Source organism: Colobus angolensis, unplaced genomic scaffold (assembly GCF_000951035.1).
Source record: "Colobus angolensis palliatus isolate OR3802 unplaced genomic scaffold, Cang.pa_1.0 Scaffold22, whole genome shotgun sequence".
NCBI lineage: Eukaryota > Metazoa > Chordata > Mammalia > Primates > Cercopithecidae > Colobus > Colobus angolensis.
In genome coordinates this window covers 3,336,714-3,359,893 of record NW_012115377.1, presented here as the reverse complement: position 1 = coordinate 3,359,893, position 23,180 = coordinate 3,336,714, and the positions used below count along the sequence as shown (strand labels likewise).

At 49.7% G+C, this 23,180-nt stretch overlaps 1 protein-coding gene across 2 annotated transcripts in view; it reads left to right on the top strand.

Annotated features, from left to right (window-relative positions):
• Positions 1 to 23,180, top strand: part of RFX2 (regulatory factor X, 2 (influences HLA class II expression)) — a 55,774-nt gene that overhangs the window by 14,385 nt on the left and 18,209 nt on the right. For both annotated transcript variants that reach the window (XM_011943516.1, XM_011943517.1), the window contains 3 exons: positions 9,279 to 9,353; positions 18,816 to 18,997; positions 21,123 to 21,242. In XM_011943516.1, the coding sequence (XP_011798906.1) occupies positions 9,279 to 9,353; positions 18,816 to 18,997; positions 21,123 to 21,242 (377 nt within the window). The remainder of the gene's footprint in view (positions 1 to 9,278; positions 9,354 to 18,815; positions 18,998 to 21,122; positions 21,243 to 23,180) is intronic.

Below are 23,180 nucleotides of genomic sequence, written 5' to 3'. Positions count from 1 at the left end.
GTTATCTGGATTTCTCTGGAAAAATCGAATTATTAAATCAATTAGAAATCCATGAATGGGCTATGTTTTCTCACTCACACACACACACACACACACACCCCACCAAGCTCTGGGGAAGTCATCATCTTGGATAGGAATCTGATTCCTGGCTTCTGACTGCTCTGGTGTTTATTGGCTTGTTGTTGGCATGAGAACATCCAACAAGGATGCCACGGAAATTCAAGAGACTTTCCGAGAGCCAAGAACAACAATGGCCCTGAAATTGCAACAGAAATCTGACTGCCGGACCCAGCACTTGATGTCTGCCAGTTTGTTCATGTCGGAGTTTTGTTTCTCGGGACTATCGCTCAGTCCTAAAGACAGAGCACGAAGGCTGAAGCAAGTCCTCACTTCCAGCCCCGACGAGTGATTCCAGACTCTTGGTGACCAATTTTCTCGAGTATTTATTTCCAGTTAAAATGTCATCTGTATTATAAATCCCAAAAGTAATTGCCCAAATGGTGAATTTTTGATACACACATTTTATATTGTGCTTTTTTTCACTACATGGAGCAGGGATACTAAAGTAGAAGTTTTATTCTTGTCCTTTCTGCCCAAGTGGAGCCTCCTTTTTTACCCTTTGGGTTGTGTGCAGGTGATGCTGAAGGTCACTCGAGGGGGAACAAGAAAGAGACCCCTCCACCCTGGGAGCTGCCCTCAGTGGGCCCTTCCTCCCGCAGGACCCAGGGCTGCATGAGGCCCTGCTGTGAAAACACACAGCCTCTGAGGGTCACACTCTAGGCCCTGGTGAAGAGAAAAGGCCTACCCAGTTTTTATCTTTTTCAAAATTGTTCTCATACTTTAATGAATCTTTTCTCATTTTATTAGTTTAAATCTAATACAGCAGAAAATAAAAAAAGTCTAGTGGATTTTAATTGCAGCTGAAGTTAAAACGTCCTACTGTATTTTATTAGTTTAACAAGCTAAATGTTCTGCCTTTGACAGCTTTCTTTTTACCCAAGAAGGGTGTCTCATGATACACCATACATAATACCATTAAAAGAGAAACTTGCGGTAAATTAAAACAAGTGTCTATCTGAGCAAGGAACAACTCTCCCGTCAGGCAGCCCTCAGAACTAGAAGAGGTTCAGAGAGCACCCCTTCCTGGTGGTCCGTGGAAGTGGCTCGCGGAGGCCCGTGGCACCTCCACGCAGCAGCACAGCTCATGACAGAATCGTCAGTCACACCCATCTCTTCTTCTGTAGCCTGGCTCTTCAGTGAAGATGTAGAATGAAAAGTCACCTGGGCACAGTGGCTCATGCCTGTAATCCCAGCACTATGGGAAGCTAAGGTGGGAGGATCGCTTGAGCCCAGGAGTTCAAGACTAGCTTAGGCAACATAGTGAGACCCCATCTCTACAAAAAACTTAAAAATTGGGCCGGGTATGGTGGCTCACGCCTGTGAGCACCCAGCACTTTGGGAGGCTGAGGCAGGGGATCATGAGGTCAAGAGATGGAGACACTCTTGGCCAACATGGTGGAACCCCATCTCTACTAAAAATACAAAAATTAGTGGGGTGTGGTGGCACACGCCTGTAGTCCCAGCTACTCGGGAGGCTGAGGCAGGAGATTGAACCTGGGAGGTGGAGGTTGCAGTGAGCCAAGATCGTGCCACTGCACTCCAGCCTGGCGACAGAGCCAGACTCCATCTCAAAAAATAAAAAATAAAAAAAAATAAATAAATAGCTGTGTGTGTCTGTAGTCCCAGCTACTAAGGAGGCTGAGGGAGGAGGATCACCTGAGCTGGGGGAGGCTGAGGCTGCAGTGAGCCATGATGGTGCCACTGCACTTCAGCCTGGGTGACAGAGCAAGACCCTGTCTCTAAATAAATAAATAAAAGTAAATCACTTGGGTACTCCTCCCATCTGCCGGAAGTCTGCTCAGCCCCTGCAGAGCAGTTTTTTGTCCAGTGATCAGAGCGAATTATTTGCCAGCCAAAACACATGATGATAATTGCTCTTCCCACTGCCTGCCTTTGACATTCCCACACTCAAGATACCGTTTGATAAAGGAATTTCGACAATGGCACATCTGCTTTTCCTCTCACTATGACATTTATCACCACTTTTTAATTTCATAGAGTTCCCTTTTTAGTGCAGTTGGAAGTTGTTAGTTTGTTACATTTGTTGCAGCTGATGATCCAATGTTGATGCATTATTGTAGACTGCACTCCTGTTCACATTAGGGTTCTCTCTTGGTGGTGTGCGTTCTGTGTGTCGTGGCAAGTGTGTGATAATATCGCTTCTGAAGTTGGTTTTATAAGGTTGTTTTTTTTTTTTTTGCAAAGGTGGGAAAAGTACCCAGGTTTACACTTACAAGTACCCCTTTGAAAGATATGTCCGAAGTTTTAGTCTCTGATTTGCCTGTAGTGACAAGATTAAAGACTGTCATACTAAAAAGCACTATTTTTCCCTTATTCTGAAGCATTTCAGTTGATTTACCAGAGAAGTCATCCTTCTTTGTCTGAAGTGACATAACCTCACTTGGTAAGGTGTTAAGACAACCATGGACAAATGGATTATTGGTCTAATGATCGATTAGCTACCGATGGATCTCCTGGGTGTTGACCCGTGTCTTATTTTCGTATTTTATTTTATGGCACCGTATGCAAAATGATCACAGTATGTGATTCCAGACTGGGTCCTGGTCCAGAGGAAGGACATTAGTGAGAAAATGGATCATATTCTATAAAGTCTGTGGATTAATTAAGAGTGTTGAAGTTAAGAGTGTGCAGTGGCTCTATAAGAATCAGTCCTGCTGGGCATGGTGGCTCACACAGGTCATCCCAGCACTTTGGGAGGCTGAGGTGGGCAGATCACGAGGTCAGGAAATCGAGACCATCTCTGGCTAACATGGTGAAACCCCATCTCCACTAAAAATACAAAAAATTGGGTGGTTTTGTTGGGGGCGCCTATAGTCCCAGCTACTTGGGAGGCTGAGGCAGGAGAATGGTATGAACCTGGGAGGCAGAGCTTGCAGTGAGCTGAGATTGCGCCACTGCACTGCAGCCTGGGGGACAGAGCGAGAGTTTTTTCAAAAACAAACAAACAAACAATCTGCATTCTTGGGCCAGGCACAGTGGCTTACGCCTGTAATCCAGCACTTTGGGAGGGCGAGGTGGGTAGATCACGAGGTTAGGAGATGGAGACCATCCTGGCCAACCTGATGAAACCCCATCTCTACTAAAATACAAAAAAAATTAGCTGGGCATGGTGGCACGCACCTGTAGTCCCAGCTACCCAGAAGGCTGAGGCAGGGGAATCACTTGAACCCAGAAGGCAGAGGTCGCAGTGAGCCAAGATCGTGCCACTGCACTCCAGCCTGGTGACAGAGCAAGACTCCATCTCAAATAATAATAATAATAATAATAATAATAAAATAAAAACAATCTGCATTCTTTATAAAGACCCCAAAGGGTTGTCAGCATTTTAACTTTAATTAGCTCCTTCTATGGTAACATGTCTAGGTTCTGTTTTAGAACAGAGGGTGAATTAACTACAGCAGGTTTAGGAGTGTCCTTCTCTGTCTTGTGTCTCCACATTTGGGTTTTTGGGAATGATCTCCTCTCCCTCCCCACAGCGTGGCCACTTATAGCTCCAGGAAATGAGCTATGATCATGCCACTGCACTCCAGCCAGGGCAGCAGAGAGAGACCCCACCTCTTTTTTAAAAAAGAACGCAGAGGCATCAAACTGTCCTAGAAGTCACTGTGTTTTTCACCACCACATGCTCACATTCTAAAAAATGTTTTTAAGAGAAGAGAGAAAGAGGCTGGGTATAGTGGCTCACACCTGTAGCCCCAGCACTTTGGGAGGTCAAGGTGGGTGGATCACTTGAGGTCGGGAGTTCAAGACCAGCCTGGCCAACATGGTGAAACCCCACTTCTACTAAAAATACAAAAATGATCTGAGCATGGTGGCAGGCACCTGTAATCCCAGGTGCCTAGGAGGCTGAGGCAGGAGAATCGCTTGAATCTGGGTGGTGAAGGTTGCAGTGAGCCAAGATCGTACCACTGCACTCCAGCCTGGGCAACACAGTGAGACTCCATCTCAAAAAAAAAGGAGGGGATGGGGGAGAAAGAAGGGAAATACTAGTTTCATTTAAGAATGTCTTTGATGAAGCAGTAAAAAATACTAATTTTATTAAATTTCAACTCTTGAGCACACGTCTCTTTAGTATAGTGTGTGTGATGAGATGGGAAGTCCACCAGAGTACAATGACCACCTCCCAGAAAAACCTGTGTGTGCTTGATTGATGTGTGGGCAGAACTAGCCATTGTTTTCCTAAAACTCTATTTCTGCTTGACAGAATGACAAACTATGATTACTCAGACTCAGGTATTTGGCAGACATGTTTTTAAAAATGAACAAAGCCTGACATATTAAGAAAAACAGCTGGCACGTTTTTGTTGCCAATGATAAAATTCAAGTTTTCAAACAAAGAAATGAAAATTTTGGAGTTGTGTCTGCCAACCAGGAACCTGACAACTTCCCAAAAGTTGATGACTTTTCTGATGAGGTTGGTGGTGATAGTAATGAATGTGATTTCTTCACACTGTTTAATGAAATGTGGCAATGTTTGGAAGATCTGCAAACTCAGTAAACTCGTATTTTCCAAGTGACCAATATATGATGTTACAAAACCATACCCATTAGTGAAATACTCATTCAAGTTTCAAGGGAGACTGAAATTACTTTTTGAAATTAGTTGTAGGTATATTTTGTATTGAGGTAGAATGTGTGCAACATGAAATTCACCATTTTAAAGTGGACAATTCAGTGGTGTTTAACACATTCGCAGTGTCGTACAATCCCACCATCATCTAGTTCCAGAACATTGTCGTCACCCTGAAAGGAAACCCCATCCCCATTAGAAGCCACTCTCCATTGTCCCTTCCTCCATCTCCTGACAGCCACTAATCTGCTTTCTGTCTCTAGGGATTTGCCAATTCTACATATTTTATGTAAAAGGAATTTTACAATATATAGTCTTTTGTATGAGGCTCATCCATGTTGTAGCATGTGTCAGAGCCTTATTTTTTTGTGGCTAAATACTATTCCATTGTATGGATGGACCACATTTTGTTTATCCATTCATCTGCTCATTGACTTCTGGGTTTTTCCACTTTTTGGCACTTTGAGTAAGTCATTTCACTGCCCTCTGGCCTCCATGGTTTCTGTTGAGAAATCAGCCATTACCCATATTCTGGATTCTGTTTGTGCTGCCACTTCTCTCTTACTGCTTCTAGGATTCTCTCTTTGTCTTTGCCTTTCAACAGTTCAATTATAATGTGTCTTTGGTGTGGATTTTTTTGCATTTATACCACTTAAAGTTTGTTGAGGTTTTCGAGTATGTAGATTCATGTCTTTCATCAAACGTGGGAAGTTTTCAGCCATTACTTATTCAAATACACTTTACCACTTTCTCCCTCTCCTCTCCTTCTGGGACTCCTGTTATGTGTTTGTTGGTAAGCTTGGTGGTGTCCCACAAGTTTCTTAGGCTCAGCTCATTTCTCTTCTTTTTTCTTTCCACTCCTCAGACTGGGTAATCTCAATTGACCTATCTTCAAGTTCCCTGATTCTTTCTTCTGCCTGCTCAAATCTGCTGTTGAATTTTTTATTCCAGCTGTTATACTTTAAACTCCAGAAATTTTATTTGGTTCTTTTTTACAATTTCTGTCTTCTTGTTGATATTCTCTACTGGTGAAACATCACTCTCATGTGTTTTTGTTGTTGTTGTTGTTGTTTTGTTTTTGTTTCTGTTTCTGTTTTGATATGGAATCTCACTCTGTCACTCAGGTTGGAGTGCAGTGGTGTGATCTCAGCTCACTACAAACCCTGCCTCCTGGGCTCAAGCAATTCTCAGGCCTCAGCCTTTCAAGTAGCTGGAATTACAGACGCCTAACACCATGCCTAGCTAATTTTTGTATTTTTAGTAGAGACAGGGTTTCACTATGTTGGCCAGGCTGGTCCCTGAACTCCTGACTTCAAGTGATCCACCCAACTCACCCTCCCAAAGTGCTGGGATTACAGGTGTGAGCCACCGCGCCCCACCTGTCATGGTTTTTTATAATGCTTTGTACATGATTTCCTTTAACTCTTTAAGTATATTTTATATAGTTGATTTAAACTGTTTGTTTCATAAGTCCAAAGGCTAGATTTTCTCAGGGACGGTCCTATTTATTTATTTCTACATATGAGCCATACTTTCTTGTTTTCTTGCATGCCTCATAATTTTTGTGGAAAAGTGGATATTTTGAATAGTATAACATGGTGACTCTGAATATCGGATTCTTCTGTTCTCCCCACGGTTTGCTGTTGCTGCTTATAGGTGTTGTTGATTGTTTGTTTCATGACCTTTCTGAACTAATTTTGTAAACTCTGCTTTTTTTTTTTAGGCAGTCTCACTTTGTTGCCCAGGCTGGAGTGCAGTGGTGTGATCTTGGCTCACTGCAGTCTCCACTTCCTGGGTTCAAGCGCTCCTCCTGCCTCAGCCTCCCCAGTAGCTGGGATTACAGGCGTGTGCCACCACACCCACCTAATTTTTCTTCATATTTTTTAGTAGAGACAGAATTTCACCATGTTAGCCAGGCTGGTCTTGAACTCCCGGCCTCAAGCAATCCATGTGCCTCAGCCTCCCGAAGTGCTGGGATTACAGGTGTGAGCCCCCACACCCGGCCAAAATCTCTATTTGGTTACCTTAGTGGTCAACTAGTGATTTGATGGAGATTTCCTTAAATGCCAAGTTTCATCTTTTTTTTTTCTTGATTAAGGTTTCACCTGTTTGCCATAATCTTTTAATTCATTTCCAGAGTTCTGATAAAGTTGATTCTGATGATGTTTGCCCATTTTTTCACTGCTTTTGTGAAGGGATGGGTTTTGGAGTTCCTTACTCTGTCATTGTCATGGATGTCAGCTCAAGATTAATGGATTTTAATGTTACTGAGTATGAAAAGCTCCTTGATATGGTTTCAGATTCCACATTGCAGCTAACCTTTAAGAAATTACCAGTTGTCAAGTGTTGCTATAGTATCAAGTAAAAATATCCACAATTATCTGAAAAGGCTATTAAAACAGTGCTCCTTTTCCAAGTATATATCTGTGTAAGGCCAAGTTTTTTCAATGTACTTCAACTAAAACAGTATACAATAATAGATGGAGATCCAGAAGCAGATGTGCAGAGCTGTCTTCTGTAAGTCACACACTCTACAGATTGGTGAAGATGTAGAAGCATTCCGCTCTTCTCATTTTGGGTTTTTTTTTTTTTTAATTTGGAAAGTGTACCTATTCTTTAAGTGTTAACCTATAATGGGTTTATTATTTTTTAATGAATTAATATATCTTTTAACAAATTATCTATTTTGATTTCTAATAAGGGAAATAATAGATTTAACTTTTAAAAACAAAAGCAGGCAGTGTGTGGTAGCTCATACCTGTAATCTCAGAACTTTGGGAAGCCGAGGCGGGCGGTTCAGTTGAGGCCAGGAGTTCAAGACCAGCTTGGCCAACATAGAGAAACCCCATGTCCGCCAAAAAATACAAAAATTAGCTGGGTGTGGTGGCACACGCCTGTAACCCCAGCTACTTGGGAAGCTGAGGCATGAGAATCACTTGAGCCTAGGAGGCAGAGGTGGCAGTGAGCCGAGATCACATCATTGCACTCCAGCCTGGGAAACAGAGCAAGAGTCTGTCTCAAGGGGGGGGGGGGAAGCTCTTTTTCAGGGGAGGCAGCAAAACCTCAAAATTTTGTAATAGTGTATTTTTTAATAGACCAAATGATTGAGATCCACTATGTTGGAGAGACAGTGTTTTCTTTTCCTTCCCAGTCTGCTGGGCCCTGGACAAGGCCCCCTGAGATTAGGGCAGACTTCCAGAGGTCATGCATTCTGCTCTCCCAGCACCCATAGGTCAGCGGTGTCCCACAGGGAAGGTGCCACCGGGCAGTACTCACGTGCCGGCCCAAGCTGCAAATCAGAATGGCCCCAAGACATGAGGGTGGCATGTGTCTTTTTTCTTTCTATCATAGAGGTGGCGACTGCCTTCTCATCGCCTGCGCCCTGAGGCTGATGGGTGGGGGAGGTCTCACCATCCTACTTTCCCCTGGTCCTCCACTGTACCTTCTGCACTTCTTAAAGGTGACCCTGACGTCCTCCTTGGCTTGAAGCAAGGGTCGCTAGTGAGAGGAGGCAGAACCACAGTGGTCAGAGGCCGTGGGAGAAGCAGTTAGCCTCTCGCTCTTGAACTCAGCTCCGCGAGCCTGCTCTCTGAAATACACACTCAACCTGCTCTTTGCAGAAGTGTCAAGTCTTTGGCCTCCCTGGGTGTTTTAGGAAAGGAAGCATATACTTCAGGTCCATTTCCTTCCACTTCAGTCCTCTGGTCGTCGGGGTGGGCTGCAGCAGATTCTACATCGCTGTTTTCCGTGTGCGAGTCTAGGACAGACCAAATGCGTGGGAATGCCTTGGCGGCCACGCACAACTGGGTGCCTCCTCCTTTGCATGGACCTGCCACCCACCTCCCTCCCCACCTCCATCAGGTCCTTCAGGATCCAACTCAGGAATCCTTCCTCCAGGAAGTTCTACCGTTAGCTCCCCAACTTTTTCTTCCAAAACTCTTTTCTCTTTTCCAAAAACCTTCTTTGCACAGCTCCCACTAGATAAATAATTCGCCAGACAGTGTCCAGTGTCCCTGGATCCTATGGCCTCCTGGTGGCAGGGTCTGAGTCTTTGGCCTCATTGGTATTTTCCCAAAGCCTCCAGCAGCGGGGAGACCCTGGGCTTTGCAACAAGACAGCCTGGCTGGGGAGTCAAGGCTACCATCTGTCCTTGCTTTCGTTCTGGTTCCCCATCGATGTGGCGTGGGGAGAGGAGCAGGTGACTATGATGCTGGCTTGGTGGACACTGGAATGGATGCAGCAGCTGCATATTAATGTTATGATGTGCACACACATATGCCGGGTTAAAATTCAGTAGGAAGTTTTTACCACATGATTGCTGCTGCTTCTGTCAGACAGGCTCTCGGGCTTATCTCCGTGTGCGAAGCAATACTCCCTGCCTCAGCTTTCACGCACAATTTAACTCACCCCCACCGCCCTGCCTGTGTGGAGCCTCCTTTTTATTTTGTAGGAGCTCGAATCATTATTTGGATATTAATAAAAACAAATCTTGGCTGATGCTAACCATCTGATTTCCTTTTTTTTTTTTCATTTTGTTTTGTTTTGTTTCTGCGCACATTTTCTTTAGCTTGAAATGGCGATTGAAAACCTCCAAAAAAGCGAAGGAATCACATCACACAAAAGCGGTTTACTCAACAGCCATGTAAGTGTGTGTCTGACCTGGCAACCTGTCCCTGCTCTGCTTGTAACCTGCATAGACATTTTTAAAACAAACAAAGGCAACTGGGCGCGGTGGCTCACACCTGTAATTCCAGCACTTTGGGAAGCAGAGGCGGGTGGATAACTTGAGGTCAGGAGTTCGAGACCAGCCTGATCAACGTGGCGAAACCCCGTCTCCACCAAAAATACAAAAATTAGCTGGGCGTGATGGTGGGTGCCTATAATCCCGGCTACTTGGGAGGCTGAGGCAGGAGAATTGCTTGAACCCAGGAGGCGGAGGTTGCAGTGAGCTAAGATTGTACCACTGCACTCCAGCCTGGGGGACAGAGTGAGACTCCATCTCAAAAAAAAAAAAAAAAATGCTGGGTGTGGTGGCTCATGCCTGTAATTCCAGTGCTTTGGGAGGCTGAGGCAGGTGGATCACAAGGTCAGGAGATCAAGACCATCCTGGCCAACACGGTGAAACCCCGTCTCTACTGAAAATACAAAAAAATTAGCCGGGCGTGGTGGCAGACGCTTGTAGTCCCAGCTACTCGGGAGGCTGAGGCAGGAGAATGGTGTAAACCCAGGAGGCAGAGTTTGCAGTGAGCCGAGATTGCGCCACTGCACTCCAGCCCCGGGCGATAGAGCGAGACTCCGTCTTAAAAAAAAAAACAAAGACAATAAAATGACCCCTTTAAAGTGCCCTTTGTGAAAGGTGGTTGGGGGAAGCCAATCTAGCATCCTACATCCAGCAAAAAATACCCTTCAGCAATGAAGGAGAAATCAAAACAGATTCTTTATTGGTAAAAGGTAGATAATAACACCACCTACCTCCTCGGGCTGTCACAGGGAGTAAATTATTTAATGTATGTCAAATACTTTCAACAATACCTGGCAGGTGATAAGCAGTGTAGTTATATGTGAAAAATAAGAACAATGCAAACATCAGCAACAGCAACAACAAAGAGAGACAACGACAGAGGGTGGGGAATGCCTTAGACTCTGCGCTAATTTTCCTGGAGTTCTCTCTGGGAAAGAAACAGTAATTTGAGAAAAGCATAAAGCAGCTAATTCGTACAGATTTTAGTGTCTAGGATTTTTCTCCTCGCCTTGTCTCTGATCACAGGCCCCATGACGGGAGGTTGGGGGCATCTCAGCTCTGCAGAGGACCGCAGCAGGGTGGGACTGGGGGATGTGGCCGGCTCCGTCTTTATTTCCAGGAACAATAGAGAAGGAAAGCCCTGGCCCCCTCAGACTCATCGCTTTCACTTCTCCCCAAACGCTCTCGATTCAGCTTTGCACATAGCTGGACATGTGTTTGGCATCTTAAACCTGGGACGAGCCATTGAAGTCAGAATGTCCTTCTAGCCGTTGCTCTCCAGCACTTCAATTGGGATCTGACGTTCTCTTGAGAATTCAGACATCAGAGAAGAAGTTCCCTTCAGTGGACCCCAGTCCTCACTGTGACCCCATCCTGAGTCCCGTCCTCGCTGTGATCCCATCCTGACTCCCGTCCTTGCTGTGATCCCATCCTGACTTCTGTGCTGGCCGATGTGTAAAATGAGGCGTTACTCAAAAGGCAGTGAGTGATTCTGGGGGTGGAAAGTGACATAGGACAGTCCGGAAACCTGGGCTTCTGGGTTAGGCACAGGTGTGGTCACCTGCTCACCGCAACCCCTGGCGAGCCCTCTGCCCTCTGCCCTCTGCCTCAGGGGGGCTGGTCACTAGAAGAAATGGCAGAAATATCTCCTTCTGCCGATTGTCTTGAAGCAAAAAAGACAAAACAAAACAAACACCAGGCCGGACGCCTGCTCAGTGCCCCGTCCCCCTCCAGGCTGCGTAGGACATGGTCATCCTGTCATGTGTCACTGCTAGATGACGTCCTCCCTGTAGATGAACTCAGGGAGAAGGGAGTCTTCCCCACGTGCTTGGAAAGAGGATCTCCCCAGCCCCGAGTCTTAAACTCAGAGCACATACATATGGGAAAGTGTGCAGAAAGACATTCCCCATTCAGCAAGGATCCGGCCATCTTCAACCTGAACACAAACTCATGTGGGCCCAGGGTCTCAGCCCTGGGCAAGAGGGCTGTGTGATCCAGGCAGGATGGGGGTGCAGAGCCTGGGCAGTCAGCGTGTCCACAGGAGAGTTAAAATGTCTGTGGGAAAATGGACTGGGCGCGGTGGCTCACGCCTGTGATCCCAGCACTTTGGGAGGCCAAGGCGGGTGGACCACTTGAGGTCAGGAGTTCAAGACCAGCCTGATCAACGTGGCGAAACCCCGTCTCCACCAAAAATACAAATATTAGCCAGGCGAGGTGGCACATGCCTATAGTCCCAGCTACTCCGGAGGCTGAGAAAGGAGGATAGCTTGAACCCGGGAGGCGGAGGTTGCAGTGAGCTGAGATGGCACCACTGCACTCCAGCCTGGGAGACAGAGCGAGACTCCGTCTCAAAAAAAGAAAAAATGTCTATGGGAAAATGCATGAACCGCTTGTCTCTGGCTGCTGGGATCCTTCCTGCTTTCTAACACTTCATCCGAAAGGCAGACTTTCTCAGGTCGCTTCCCCACACATTCCCGAGCTGACTTTTCCAGCAGGTAAAATCTCACGTTTCTTTTTCTCACTGATGATTCGCTGTTGAGTTGTTTCCTTCCATCCTGAGCTGTGATCAGTAAGATTTGGGGCTTGGTGACTTGAAACCAAGGAAGTAAAATAAGATATTTCTAAAGAGTGCACCACACACACGAGGAGAACAAACCTAGATCTTGCTTAGATCTGCTGGTGGACGGGGCGACGCGCCCTCGCAACGGCTGTCCCTGGGGCTGCCTGCGGCTGGGACTGAGTGGCCTCCCAGACCTCCCTTCTCGGACAGCCCCAGGGAGGGTCCCCCCGCGGCAGGGCCTGTGTGCCTCTTGCCTGCTGCCAACTGGTGACGTCAGCCGGCCGTCCACCGTGTGCAGGGTTCTGGCCAGGTCAGTGCCGAACATAGGGAGTGAAGAAGGAGGAAAAAGTCACTCCAGGGAGCTTAGCATTCGAGGGCAGAAGGTGGGAAAACCCACCCAGGGAGCCGCCCGTAGACATTTCTGAGCGGAGCTGGCCACGCGTTCCGCGGAGCTGGTTCCCTCCTCTGCGCTGTCTCAGGAGGGAGGGGGTATTCAGATGCCGGGAGCCTGGTCCACAGGAGCTTCCCAGGCCTCCCCTCTAGGGGCTTGGACCCCGGCCGTCTGCAGGGCCTGGAGGTCTACACGTTGGAAGAACCTTCCAGTCAGCTGATGGTCAGCCTGGCGTGGACACCCCCAGGGAGGAGGAGGCCCCCAGCAGTGTCCAAACTGGGAAAGAGCAGGATATGGTGCCGTGAAAATGGGGATTAGCCCTTCCAGAGGGAAGGGGACGGAGCTGGGGCTGGGGATGAAATATGTCTGCACCCGACTGGGTGTGGCAGGCCGCCACCATGAGCAGAAGAGGCGGCCTCAGCCCCAGGGGGCACTGGGCTGCCTTCAGGCTACCAGCCGACCCGGACCCCGCAGCAGGTTCACCGAGTCTCTGTCACCACGAGATGGCGCTGTCTACTAAAATAAACGCATCACTCACGCAGCCCGCGGGAGACAGCTGGGTGTGGAAGAGTCCTATTAGGGTTATGTGACTTCTTGCTTTGAAATCAAGAAACACACATTGTCAAAGGTCATTTAGCCTTCCGCTGGTGACCTGTGTAGCCTGGCGCCATGGCCGTGCTGTCCTGCAGGCCACGGTGGGGTTGCTAGAGCCGGCAGCTCCTCAGAAGGGGCCTCTGTCCAGAAGTGCCGCTGTTTTCCCTCGGTATTCCTGCCTGCCTTGGATTAGCATCTTAGCTCCGTGCATGGCCTCCACCCTCAGCAACCCCTGTGCCTCCCACAGCCCCCGCGCCTCCCGCCCGAGGTCACATCTCAGGCAGGGGCAGCCGATCTTCCAGGCGCTCAGCCCCCAGCCCCACTGCATCCTCGCCTCCCTGCTCCTCTCATGCCCACCCCCAGATGCTCTTCAACCTCACCTTCAAGAAAGATCCAGAACCAGATGGAACCCCCCACCTCCTCCACCTCTACTACTTCCCCAGCTGCCACTGTCCCTGTGGATTCTTTCGGCCACCTCCTAGCCAGCCGTCGGCGCCCACCCCTACCCAGCCTCCATCCCCTTCTCGCAGCAGCCGCCAGAGTGAGCCTGCTAAAACCCAGGTCAGATCACCGCACTGCTCTGCTCGGAAGCCTCCAGGGCTCCCCTTGGCCCTCCAAGTAGAACCCAGTGTTGTCAAAATGGCTCACAGGGCCCAGCAGGACCGGCTGTCTCCCACTCCTCACTCTGCTCCAGCCACATGGGCCTTCTCCAATGCACCATGCTTGGACCTGCCCCAGGGCCTTTGCACTGTGGGGCCCTCTGCCTGAAGCTGTCTTCCCCAGGCTCCCTGTCACCTCCTTCGAGTCTTCACTCAGCGGGCACTTTCTCAGTGAGCCCTGCCTGACACGCCACCCCACCTCGATTTACTATTGCGTCATCCCTCCAGTCCCTCTGTGGTGGCGACCCCCGTCCCCTTTCCCAGGTGAGTTTCTCTCATAACACTCAGCACCGGCCCTTACTCGGTTCATTTGCCTTCTTTATTGTGGGTCTCTGCCAGACAAGAACGGACACTCCCAGAGGGCAGGGGTTTTTGTCTTTTATTCGCCGTTGCATCCCCATACCTGGAACAAGTGGCATAGAGTCAGCTCTCGTAAATATTGGTGGGACAGGTGAAAAGGTGGGTGTTCCAAGTCGGATTATGTCAACACAGATACACATGGACGGTCGGAATAGCTGCCCAAGCAGCTAGTGTATGGCCCAGCAAGACTCTGACTCACCACCAGGACCCAGTGTCAGGCAAATTCGTCCTCAGGAATAGAAACAAGTATCTTAGGAGATAAAGGGGGCTGGGTAGGTGGGCATGATCCCTGCCTTCCCACCTGCAGGTGAGGATATCTGTCCACAGGGGCTGTGCCTGCAAAGAGCCCACAACCACAGGCCTTTGTTGGGGGGCCAGGGAGAGGGAGGCACTGGCATTTCGGGATTTTTATTCCTTAAAAGGAAGGATTTGATCCATTTCATCAAAAGTGTGCCGTCCTGACAGATTGCAGCAAATGTGGATACACTGTACATTTCCTTGGAAAGCATTCTGCTTATTTGTGTTTGATATTGACACAGAAAGAGCGCAAATATCAGCAGACAAAGCAGACTGCAGAACATGCCCAAACCGGAAAGGTGACTCTGTCCGGCTGCGGCCTTTCCTGGCATGAAGGTACCCGAGCCCTCAAGAGCAGGGGAGGTGGGCGAGGTGTGGTTGGATCAGCCGGACCCTTGTGGTCGGTTTCACGGAACCGACCTGTAACGCTCGCCCCTGTGTGACGCGCCGCCAGGTGTGGGTTCCGGCCCTGAGGGATGGGAAGGCCCTGTGCGTAGGTGGCTCCCAGCCTGCTGGTGAGGCGTAGACCCTGAACAGAGTCTGCAAGCCCATCACACTTCAGTTCTAACCCAGTTCCTCTCTGGGAAGTTCACCAATGCAGAAGGGGGAGGAAATGGACCTGACTCTTCCAGCCACATCAGTCTTCTCTGTGGCTTCTTGATGTTGAGCAAGAAGGACTTGTTGTCAAGACAACTATGCATCCTTTTAGTGTCAATGTCAACATAATTACTCAAGCAAAGGATTCTACTCTTAAATAGCATGGGGGGTTGGGGGTAAACAGCAGAAGGATCATCTGTTCCAAAACTTTATGTGTGAGCCAGTATGTCCTCCTGGTGGATGGAGTCTTAGACTCTAACCTCTCAGGACTCCTAGTCCAGTGCTCCTTCCAACTCACTGCCCACAAAATCTGGCCTCACACTTTTAGCCTGAAAATCTGCATCATCATTTGTCTCCTTGAGCTGTGGGGCCACTGGCCCTGGCTCCTGCTGCCCGTGGAGGACAATCTAAGAAGTGGCATCTGCGGCCCCAGCCTCAGAATGACCAAGGGAAGCCTCTGGCTTCTTCACCCAGACACCCTCTGTTTGCTCCCCACCTACCTCCTCGGACAGTCTTTCTCTGCTGCCAGGCTTGAGACATCTCCAGGGTCCTGCGGATGCCCACATGGGCAAAGCTGGCTCCATCCCCACCGTCAGGAAGAACATGCTCCGGGGAACAGGCGAATGTGCAAAGCTGGCTCCTTCTCCACCCTCAGAAGGAACGCGCTCCGGAGAACAGGCAAATGTGCACATCTGGCTCCATCTCCACCCTCAGGAAGAACATGCTCCAGGGAACAGGCAAATGTGCACACCTGGCTCCATCTCCACCCTCAGGAAGAGCACGCTCCGGGGAACAGGCGAATGTGCACACCTGGCTCCATCTCCACCCTCAGGAAGAACGCGCTCTGGGGAACAGGCAACAAGCACACATGACAAATCCGGACAGTGAAGGCACTGTGAAGAAAAACTTCAGGGCCCACACTGCGGCTCCTGACTGTCATCCCAACACTTCGGGAAGCTGAGGCAGGGGGATTACTTGAGCCTGGGAGTTGGAGGCTGCAGTGAGCTATGATTGCACCACTGCGCTCCAGCCTGGGGTGACAGGGCAAGACCCTGTCTCTAAAAATGTATATGTATCCCTGTCTCTTAAAAAAAAAAAGTATGTACATATATATACACTCATACGCTAACTTCAACACCAAGGTTGTGGTTCATAGTATTCATAGCATTAAATACGAGGAAGACTCTTAAGTGTCTAAGCACTCTGCCAGAGCCGGACTTTGGAGGAGAAAAAAGGAAAAAAGTAACACTGCCTCCGTTGTATTGGAAAAAGTCCAGTCCAGAAAGTTGGAAGATGAAGGGTGTGAATGAATGGATGGAAAGTGAAAACTCTGATGTCCTTTTCCCAAAGAGGCAAGTGAGGAAGAGATGAAGTCTCCACTCCGGGGCCCTTCTCAGGGTCCTTTGTTTTAATTCTCCCTTATTCAAAGGACAAGAGGGCAGGGGTCCCTCCCTGTGGTGATGGGCACAGCCAAGCACATGGCACCCGACGCTGGACAGATGAAATTGGCAACCGCTAATCCATCACCGGCACTCATGGCCAGGGGCGGACACTGCACTTCCCACAGGGGCCTGCAGGTGGCAGGAGGCAGACTTTGTGGTAGCAAGAGGGCGAGGGGCGCCTGGTGCCGCGAGGAGGTGATAGGCTACTTGAGTGATTCAGGGGCTGCCAGGAAGCCGGAATCCAAGCTCAGGGGTTGCGGCAGGAACCACCCCTTCACCTCAACCTTTGACCTGTTTGTCATCCTGTGAAACATTCCAGAACCCAGGGCAGGTCCTCACTCCACTGTGACCCTGGGTCAGCCCCTGTTAGGGCTGGAGGGGCCAGGACACGCTGGATCAGGTGGGTCTTAGATGAGATAAGAGGGGTCCCGAGGTGCTGGTGGTTGGTGCAGGGCTGGTCAGAACCACCCCATAGCACTATTTCATGAAAAGGAGATGAAGGCCGGGTGCGGTGGCTCACGCCTATAATCCCAGCACTTTGGGAGGCCAAGACAGGTGGACCATCTGAGGTCAGGAATTTGAGGCCAACATGGCAAAATCTCATCTCTACTAAAAATACAAAAAACATAAGCCAGGCGTGGCGGCTCATGTCTATAATCCCAGCTACTCGGGAGGCTGAGGCAGGAGAATCGCTTGAAGCCGGAAGGTGGAGGTTGCAGTGAGCCAAGATTGCGCCAGTGCACTCCAGCCTGGGTGACAGAGTGAGACTCCATTTCAATAAATAAATAAATAAATAAATAAATAATAAAAAGGAGATGCACGCTTACTTCCTCCCCAGCTTGCAATGCTGAGTGTGGGGGAGCAGGGGCAAACAGACGGCAAACGTGACGGTGTGGGGGAGGGTGCTGTGGTGAGGGGACAGATATTTCCCAGGGGACAGGCCTGCTTTGTGTCTTGTGGGGTGTGTGGGGCACAGGGACAAGGGCTTCCCAGGCCAAGGGCTGTGCAGGAACCCAACATGCCCGGTGGGGGAGGGCTGAGGAGCCAGCACTGCCCATTGAAGGGCCCAGGCAACAGGAGCCCTTCAAAGCTCTGGAAGCAGGGCTCAGCCTAGACAAAGCAGCCGACCAGGTAGGGACAGCCAGTTTCCCCCGACGCCCTTGACGTGGGATCTGGACTCGGGCCTCGCTTCTATGCGTGGAGTTCCTGTCTTTCTCCAAATGGCAGGCGTCAGTGAAGCCTTTTGTATTCACATAGCAAACCTCTCTGGATCAGGGCACAGACGATAGCAGAGGGAGCGGTGGAAACCAGAATTAAGCCGCAGCCTTCAAGGCACTTGGCTCATGACATCAGTTGGTGGGTGGGACACCTTTGCGTCCAAGCCCAGTGTGGGGACTGAGCTCTTCATGTGGACAGTTCTTGCCCTTCTGACTGGATGTTAACCTCTCGAGGCGCAGTCCTTGGCTCTAGAGTCATTTAGCGCATCTTTTTGTTTTGTTTTTTGAAAGAGACAAAGTCTTGCTCCGTCGCCCAGGCTGGAGTACGGTGGCGCGACCTTAGCTCACTGCAGCCTCCACCTCCTGGGCTCAAGCAATCCTCCCGCCGCCGCCTCCCAAGTAGCTATGTCCTGCCTTTTGACTCGGACACAAAACCGTGCATATAAGCATTTGTGTATTTTATTGAATTTCCATTTGCACCTCCCTCAATGAGGGTTCTCAGTACATGTTAGCTCCCTGCTTACTACAGAACCCGGGGCTGTGCGGTCCCCCAAGCCTTCTTCAGTCTTCCTGTTTAGCGTCAGAATTTCTCTCCATTCCTGTATGTTGAGGAGCTATTTGGTGTTTAAACCCTGTGTGGTGTGTATGGGCATTTAAGTGACTGAAGACGGAACCTAGTAGTTCTTGATCACACCCAGATTTTTACAAATTAAGTCCAGGAAACGGAAAACCAGGCTAAACATGGAAGAATCAATAAATGAAAGAAAATGAGCTATTCATTAATGTGCTTAGAGAATTCAAATCAGAGACCACAAAGATGGATTTCCAGCTGGGCACGGTGGCTCACGCCTATAATCCCAGCACCTTGGGAGGCTGAGACAGGCCGATCACCTGAGGTCAGGCGTTTGAGACCAGCCTGGGCAACACGGTGAAACCCGTCTCTACTAAAAATAACAAAAATTAGCCAGGCGTGGTGTTGGGTGCCTGTCATCCCAGCTACTTGGGAGGCTGAGGCAGGAAAATTGCTCGAACCCGGCAGACAGAGGCTGCAGTGAGCCGAGACTGTGCCACTGCACTCCAGCCTCGGTGACAGAGCAAGACTCTGCCTCAAAAAGAAAGAAAAGATGGATTTCCTCATCCCGTTTGGTAATACAGGGAACACAAGTAATTCTCTGAATGAGTCCACGCTGGCGCGTTAGCGTTCCTCAGGCTTCTGACAAATGCAGGCGTGTGTTTCTTTCCGCAGCTCCAGTGGCTGTTGGATAATTATGAAACTGCGGAAGGCGTGAGTCTCCCCCGAAGTTCTCTTTACAACCACTACCTCCGGCACTGCCAGGAGCACAAGCTGGACCCGGTGAATGCCGCCTCCTTCGGGAAGCTGATCCGTTCTGTGTTTATGGGGCTGAGGACACGGCGGCTGGGCACCAGGTGGGTAGACGACCCCCAGCCCCCCTGTCCTTCCTCTTCCTTTCCCAAGAAATGGAGCTTTTGGGAAAATACCAGGCTTCCGCCTCCTGTCCAGGTGGCCTGATTTGCAGCCACCCCTGGAGTGCTTGCAGGTACTTTCAGTTGGCGGCAGCCTTGGCTGTGGCCAGGCGTAGCCCGCGGCGTTGGCTTTAGAAGCCAGTGATGGGACATGGAGGTCACTCTGGTTTTCTCTCTCCTTTTGAAATTTCCCAAACAATACATTTGTTTGTTTGTTTGTTTGTTTGTTTAGAGCAGCCTCTGGGCCAGTTGTCATGGTGCACGCCTGAAATCCCAATAGTTTGGGAGGCCGAGGCAAGAGGATCACTTGAGACTAGGAGTTTAAGACCAGCCTGGGCAACATAGCAAGACCTCATCTCTACAAAAAAATTAAAAATTAGCCAGGCATAGTGGTGCACACCACCTATTTGCACACCTGTAATTTCACCTATTTGGGAAGCTGAGAGGGGAGAAGCACTTGAGCCCAGGAGGTTGAGGCTGCAGTGAGCCACAGTTGCACCACTGCACTCCAACCTGGGCAACAGAGCAAGACCCTGTGTCAAACAAACAAACAGACAAACAAAATGTAGCCTCTGGTTTATCCAGCAAAGCTGGATTTACCATTTATTGGTTTTTTGTTTTTGAGACGGAGTCTTGCTCTGTCGCCCAGGCTGGAGGGCAGTGGCGTCATCTCGGCTCACTGCAGCCTCCGCCTCCCGGGTTCAGCTGATTCTCCTGCCTCAGCCTCCCGAGTAGCTGGGACCACAGGTGCCCACCACCACGCCTGGCTCATTTTTTGTATTTTTAGTAGAGACGGGGTTTCACCGTGTTAGCCAGGATGGTCTCAATCTCCTGACCTCGTGATCCACCCGCCTCAGCCTCCCAAAGTGCTGGGATTGCAGGCGTGAGCCACCGCGCCCGGCCGAGGCTGGAGAATTTCTTGAACCTGGGAGGTTGCAGTGAGCCGAGATCGCACTACTGCACTCCAGCCTGGGCAACAGAATGAGGCTCTGTCTCAAAAATATAGTAATAAAAGAAAAAGAAATAAAAAGAAAGGACCCAGGTGCTTCCTGCGTGTCCTTGTTGCCAGCTCTGCAGAAATGGCATCCTGTGAGCTGTATCTCCACAGCCATGTCTGTGGGTTAGTGCTTCTCTCCTGTAAGGACTCTGAGCTGTTTTCTGAGCTCAATTGTTTAAAGCCCTCTGATCATCATTCTCCTGTAATAAACTAATGTAATGGTTCCCAAACTGTGCCTTTTTCCAAAATGTGTTACTAGATGACTGAAAGGGATGGGGAAGAGTTGTTAATAATAATAATAATGGTAATAATAATAAAGATAGGCCATGTGGAGCTCAGCAAAGCTGACCTGGTGTTCTCCACACAGGACTTGTCCGAGCCTGTGTTATACTAGCCTGTGAGGGAGGGCTCTCCATGACAATGGTATTAGGTGCAGAAATTCCTACATCACATTCCTCATGCAGTTCAGGAAATGCTGAACCAGAGAGGCCACAGTGAAAGGCCAAAAAAAGTACCTATCTTCCGAGTGTGGTGGCACACGCCAGCAATCCCAGCTACTCAGAGGCTGAGGCAGGACGATCACTTGAGCTCAGGAGGTCAAGGCTACAGTGAGTGGTGACTGCACCACTGCACTCCAGCCCAGGTGACAGAGTGAGACCCTGTCTCTAAAAAAAAGAGAGAAGAGGCCAGGCGCGGTGGCTCACGCCTGTAATCCCCGCACTTTGGGAGGCCAAGGTGGGAGGATCGCTTGAGCCCAGGAGTTTGAGACCAGCCTGGCCAACATGGCGAAACCCTGTCTCCACTAAAAATACAAAAATTAGCTAGGCATTATGGCCCACACCTGTCATCCCAGCTACTCGGGAGGCTGAGGCAGGAGAATCTCTTAAACCCGGGAGGCAGAGATTGCAGTGAGCTCAGATGGCACCCCTGGACTCCAGCCTGGGCAACAGAGTAAGAGTCTGTCTCAGAAAAAAAACAAAAAGAAGAAGTAAGAAAGAAAAAGAATCCCAGCCTATCTTGTTGTTCAGGACGTCGGCAAAGGGAGCTGACCCTGGGATGTTTGGTTTCCAGGGGCAACTCAAAGTACCATTACTACGGGATTCGTCTGAAGCCAGACTCTCCGCTGAACCGGCTGCAGGAGGACACGCAGTACATGGCCATGCGGCAGCAGCCCATGCATCAGAAGCCCAGGTGGGTGCCCGGGCCGAGCTGGGCGGGGCTGGCTTTCCCCTGGAGCACGGAGGGAGAGGTGTTTCTCCAACATGAAATGAACTCATCATAACTCCCTAGTCTCCAGCATCCTGGGAAAGCCAAGGTATCCCCCTCTGCTGAGAATGAGCGGAGTCTGGCAGGAGACACAGGAGGCTGGGATGCAACCTCCTCCAGCTGTTTTCAGACTTTTGTTTCGACCATTTAAAACTGTTTTTAACAGACCTCATTTTTTAGAGTCATTCTAGGTTCACAGCAAAATTGAGTAGAAAGTACAGAGAGTTCTTCTACACCCCCAGCGCCGCTCCCCGCCGCCTCTCCCACCATCCGCCTCCCCCACACAGCGGTGCATTGGTTACAGCTCATGACCCTCCATGGAGCGAGCATCACCCCCCGGAGTCCACAGTCGACGTCAGGGCTCTCTTGGTGTTGTACATTCTACAGTTTGGACAAACCTATAATGACATGTGCGCCCCATCACAGTGTCACACAGAGTCCTTTCACAGCCCTAAAAATCCTCCACATTTTGCCTACCCGGCTTTCCCTCCGTGCCCCCGTCTGTGGCAACTGCTAATGCTCTACCATCCCCACAGTTTTCCCCCTTACCCAGTGTCTTATAGTTGGAATCACAGACCCTTAATTTGTAAAACTTAGGAAGTAAAGAGAGAGAGGTCTCTGCAAATAACCCGAGAAGCCAGGAGAAAGCAGCAGATGTGCTCAAGTCATGACTTTTTGACCTTTGGATCCAGTGGCTGGAAAGCCCTGGTCATTTTCTGGAATATCCTCTTCTCCAACCATCACAAACTTTCTCATCTTCTAAGGCAGGACTCAGCAAACCTTTCCTGTAAAGAGCTGGACAGCAAATATCTTAGCCTTGCAGGCCAGACAGTCTCTGTCATGACTGTTCAATTTGGCTGCATCCTGAAAACAGCCACAGACAGCATGAAGATGATGGGTGTGGCTGTGTGCCAATAAAACTTTATTTATAAAAACAAGTAGCAGAATTGGCCCTCAGGCCATAGTTTGCTGGCCCCTAGTTTAGGGCCCATTCAAATATCGCTGCCTCCTAGTGTGCCTCCACAAGTGCCCACCCTCAGAGCAGGGGCCGCATTGCAGTAGCCCCATGTGGCACCTTCATACCTGGTGCTGGGCCCTCTGCACAGAGCCACCCATGTATGTGTGTATCTCAAAAACCCATTCCAGCTGCTCTGAGTCAGCCAGTGACTCCTGACCACACAGCCACTCCCAGGAGTTGGAGGTTCCAGGAGAGAGTTTCCAGAGCATTCCTTCTGTACCTCGTTGTCTGCAGACACGGACTCTGGAGCTCACTGCTGTTGTTCAGTTTGGGCCCCTGGCAAACACCTGTGAACCTGTGCTCCAGGCAGTGTGTCATTTTAGGAGCAGCGACCCACATTTCAGGGGGACAGGCTGATGCCATTTGCATTTGGAAGCCACAGCCTGAGCCTGTGTCTGTGTGATGCGCATAGCCTGCCCTGAGCCAGGTGGTTTACACACACCTCGCCGGCATGGTCTCCCCCCTCCCTGTACGCCTGGCCCCGCTTTGTATTTGAGGAGGGAGGCTCCCCAGAGATGGTCCGGCTCAGGCCAGCCCCCTCCCTACCACACACCGGACTCCCAGGAGCCCAGCACCTAGAAAGCCTTCCTCGAGTGTTTCTCAGCACTGCCTGCACAGGCTGCCACCACTGTCTGGCTCAAAATGAAAGTCTCAGAATTTCTGAGATTGCGCCAATAATATGTTTGTGATTCAAGCAAAGAATTCCTCCCCCCCTTTTTTTTTTTTTGAGACTGACTTTGACTTTTGTTGCCCAGGGCTGGAGTGTAGTGGTGCAATCTCGGCTCACCGCAACCTCTGCCTCCTGGGTTCAAGTGATTCTCCTGCCTCAGCCTCCTGAGTCACTG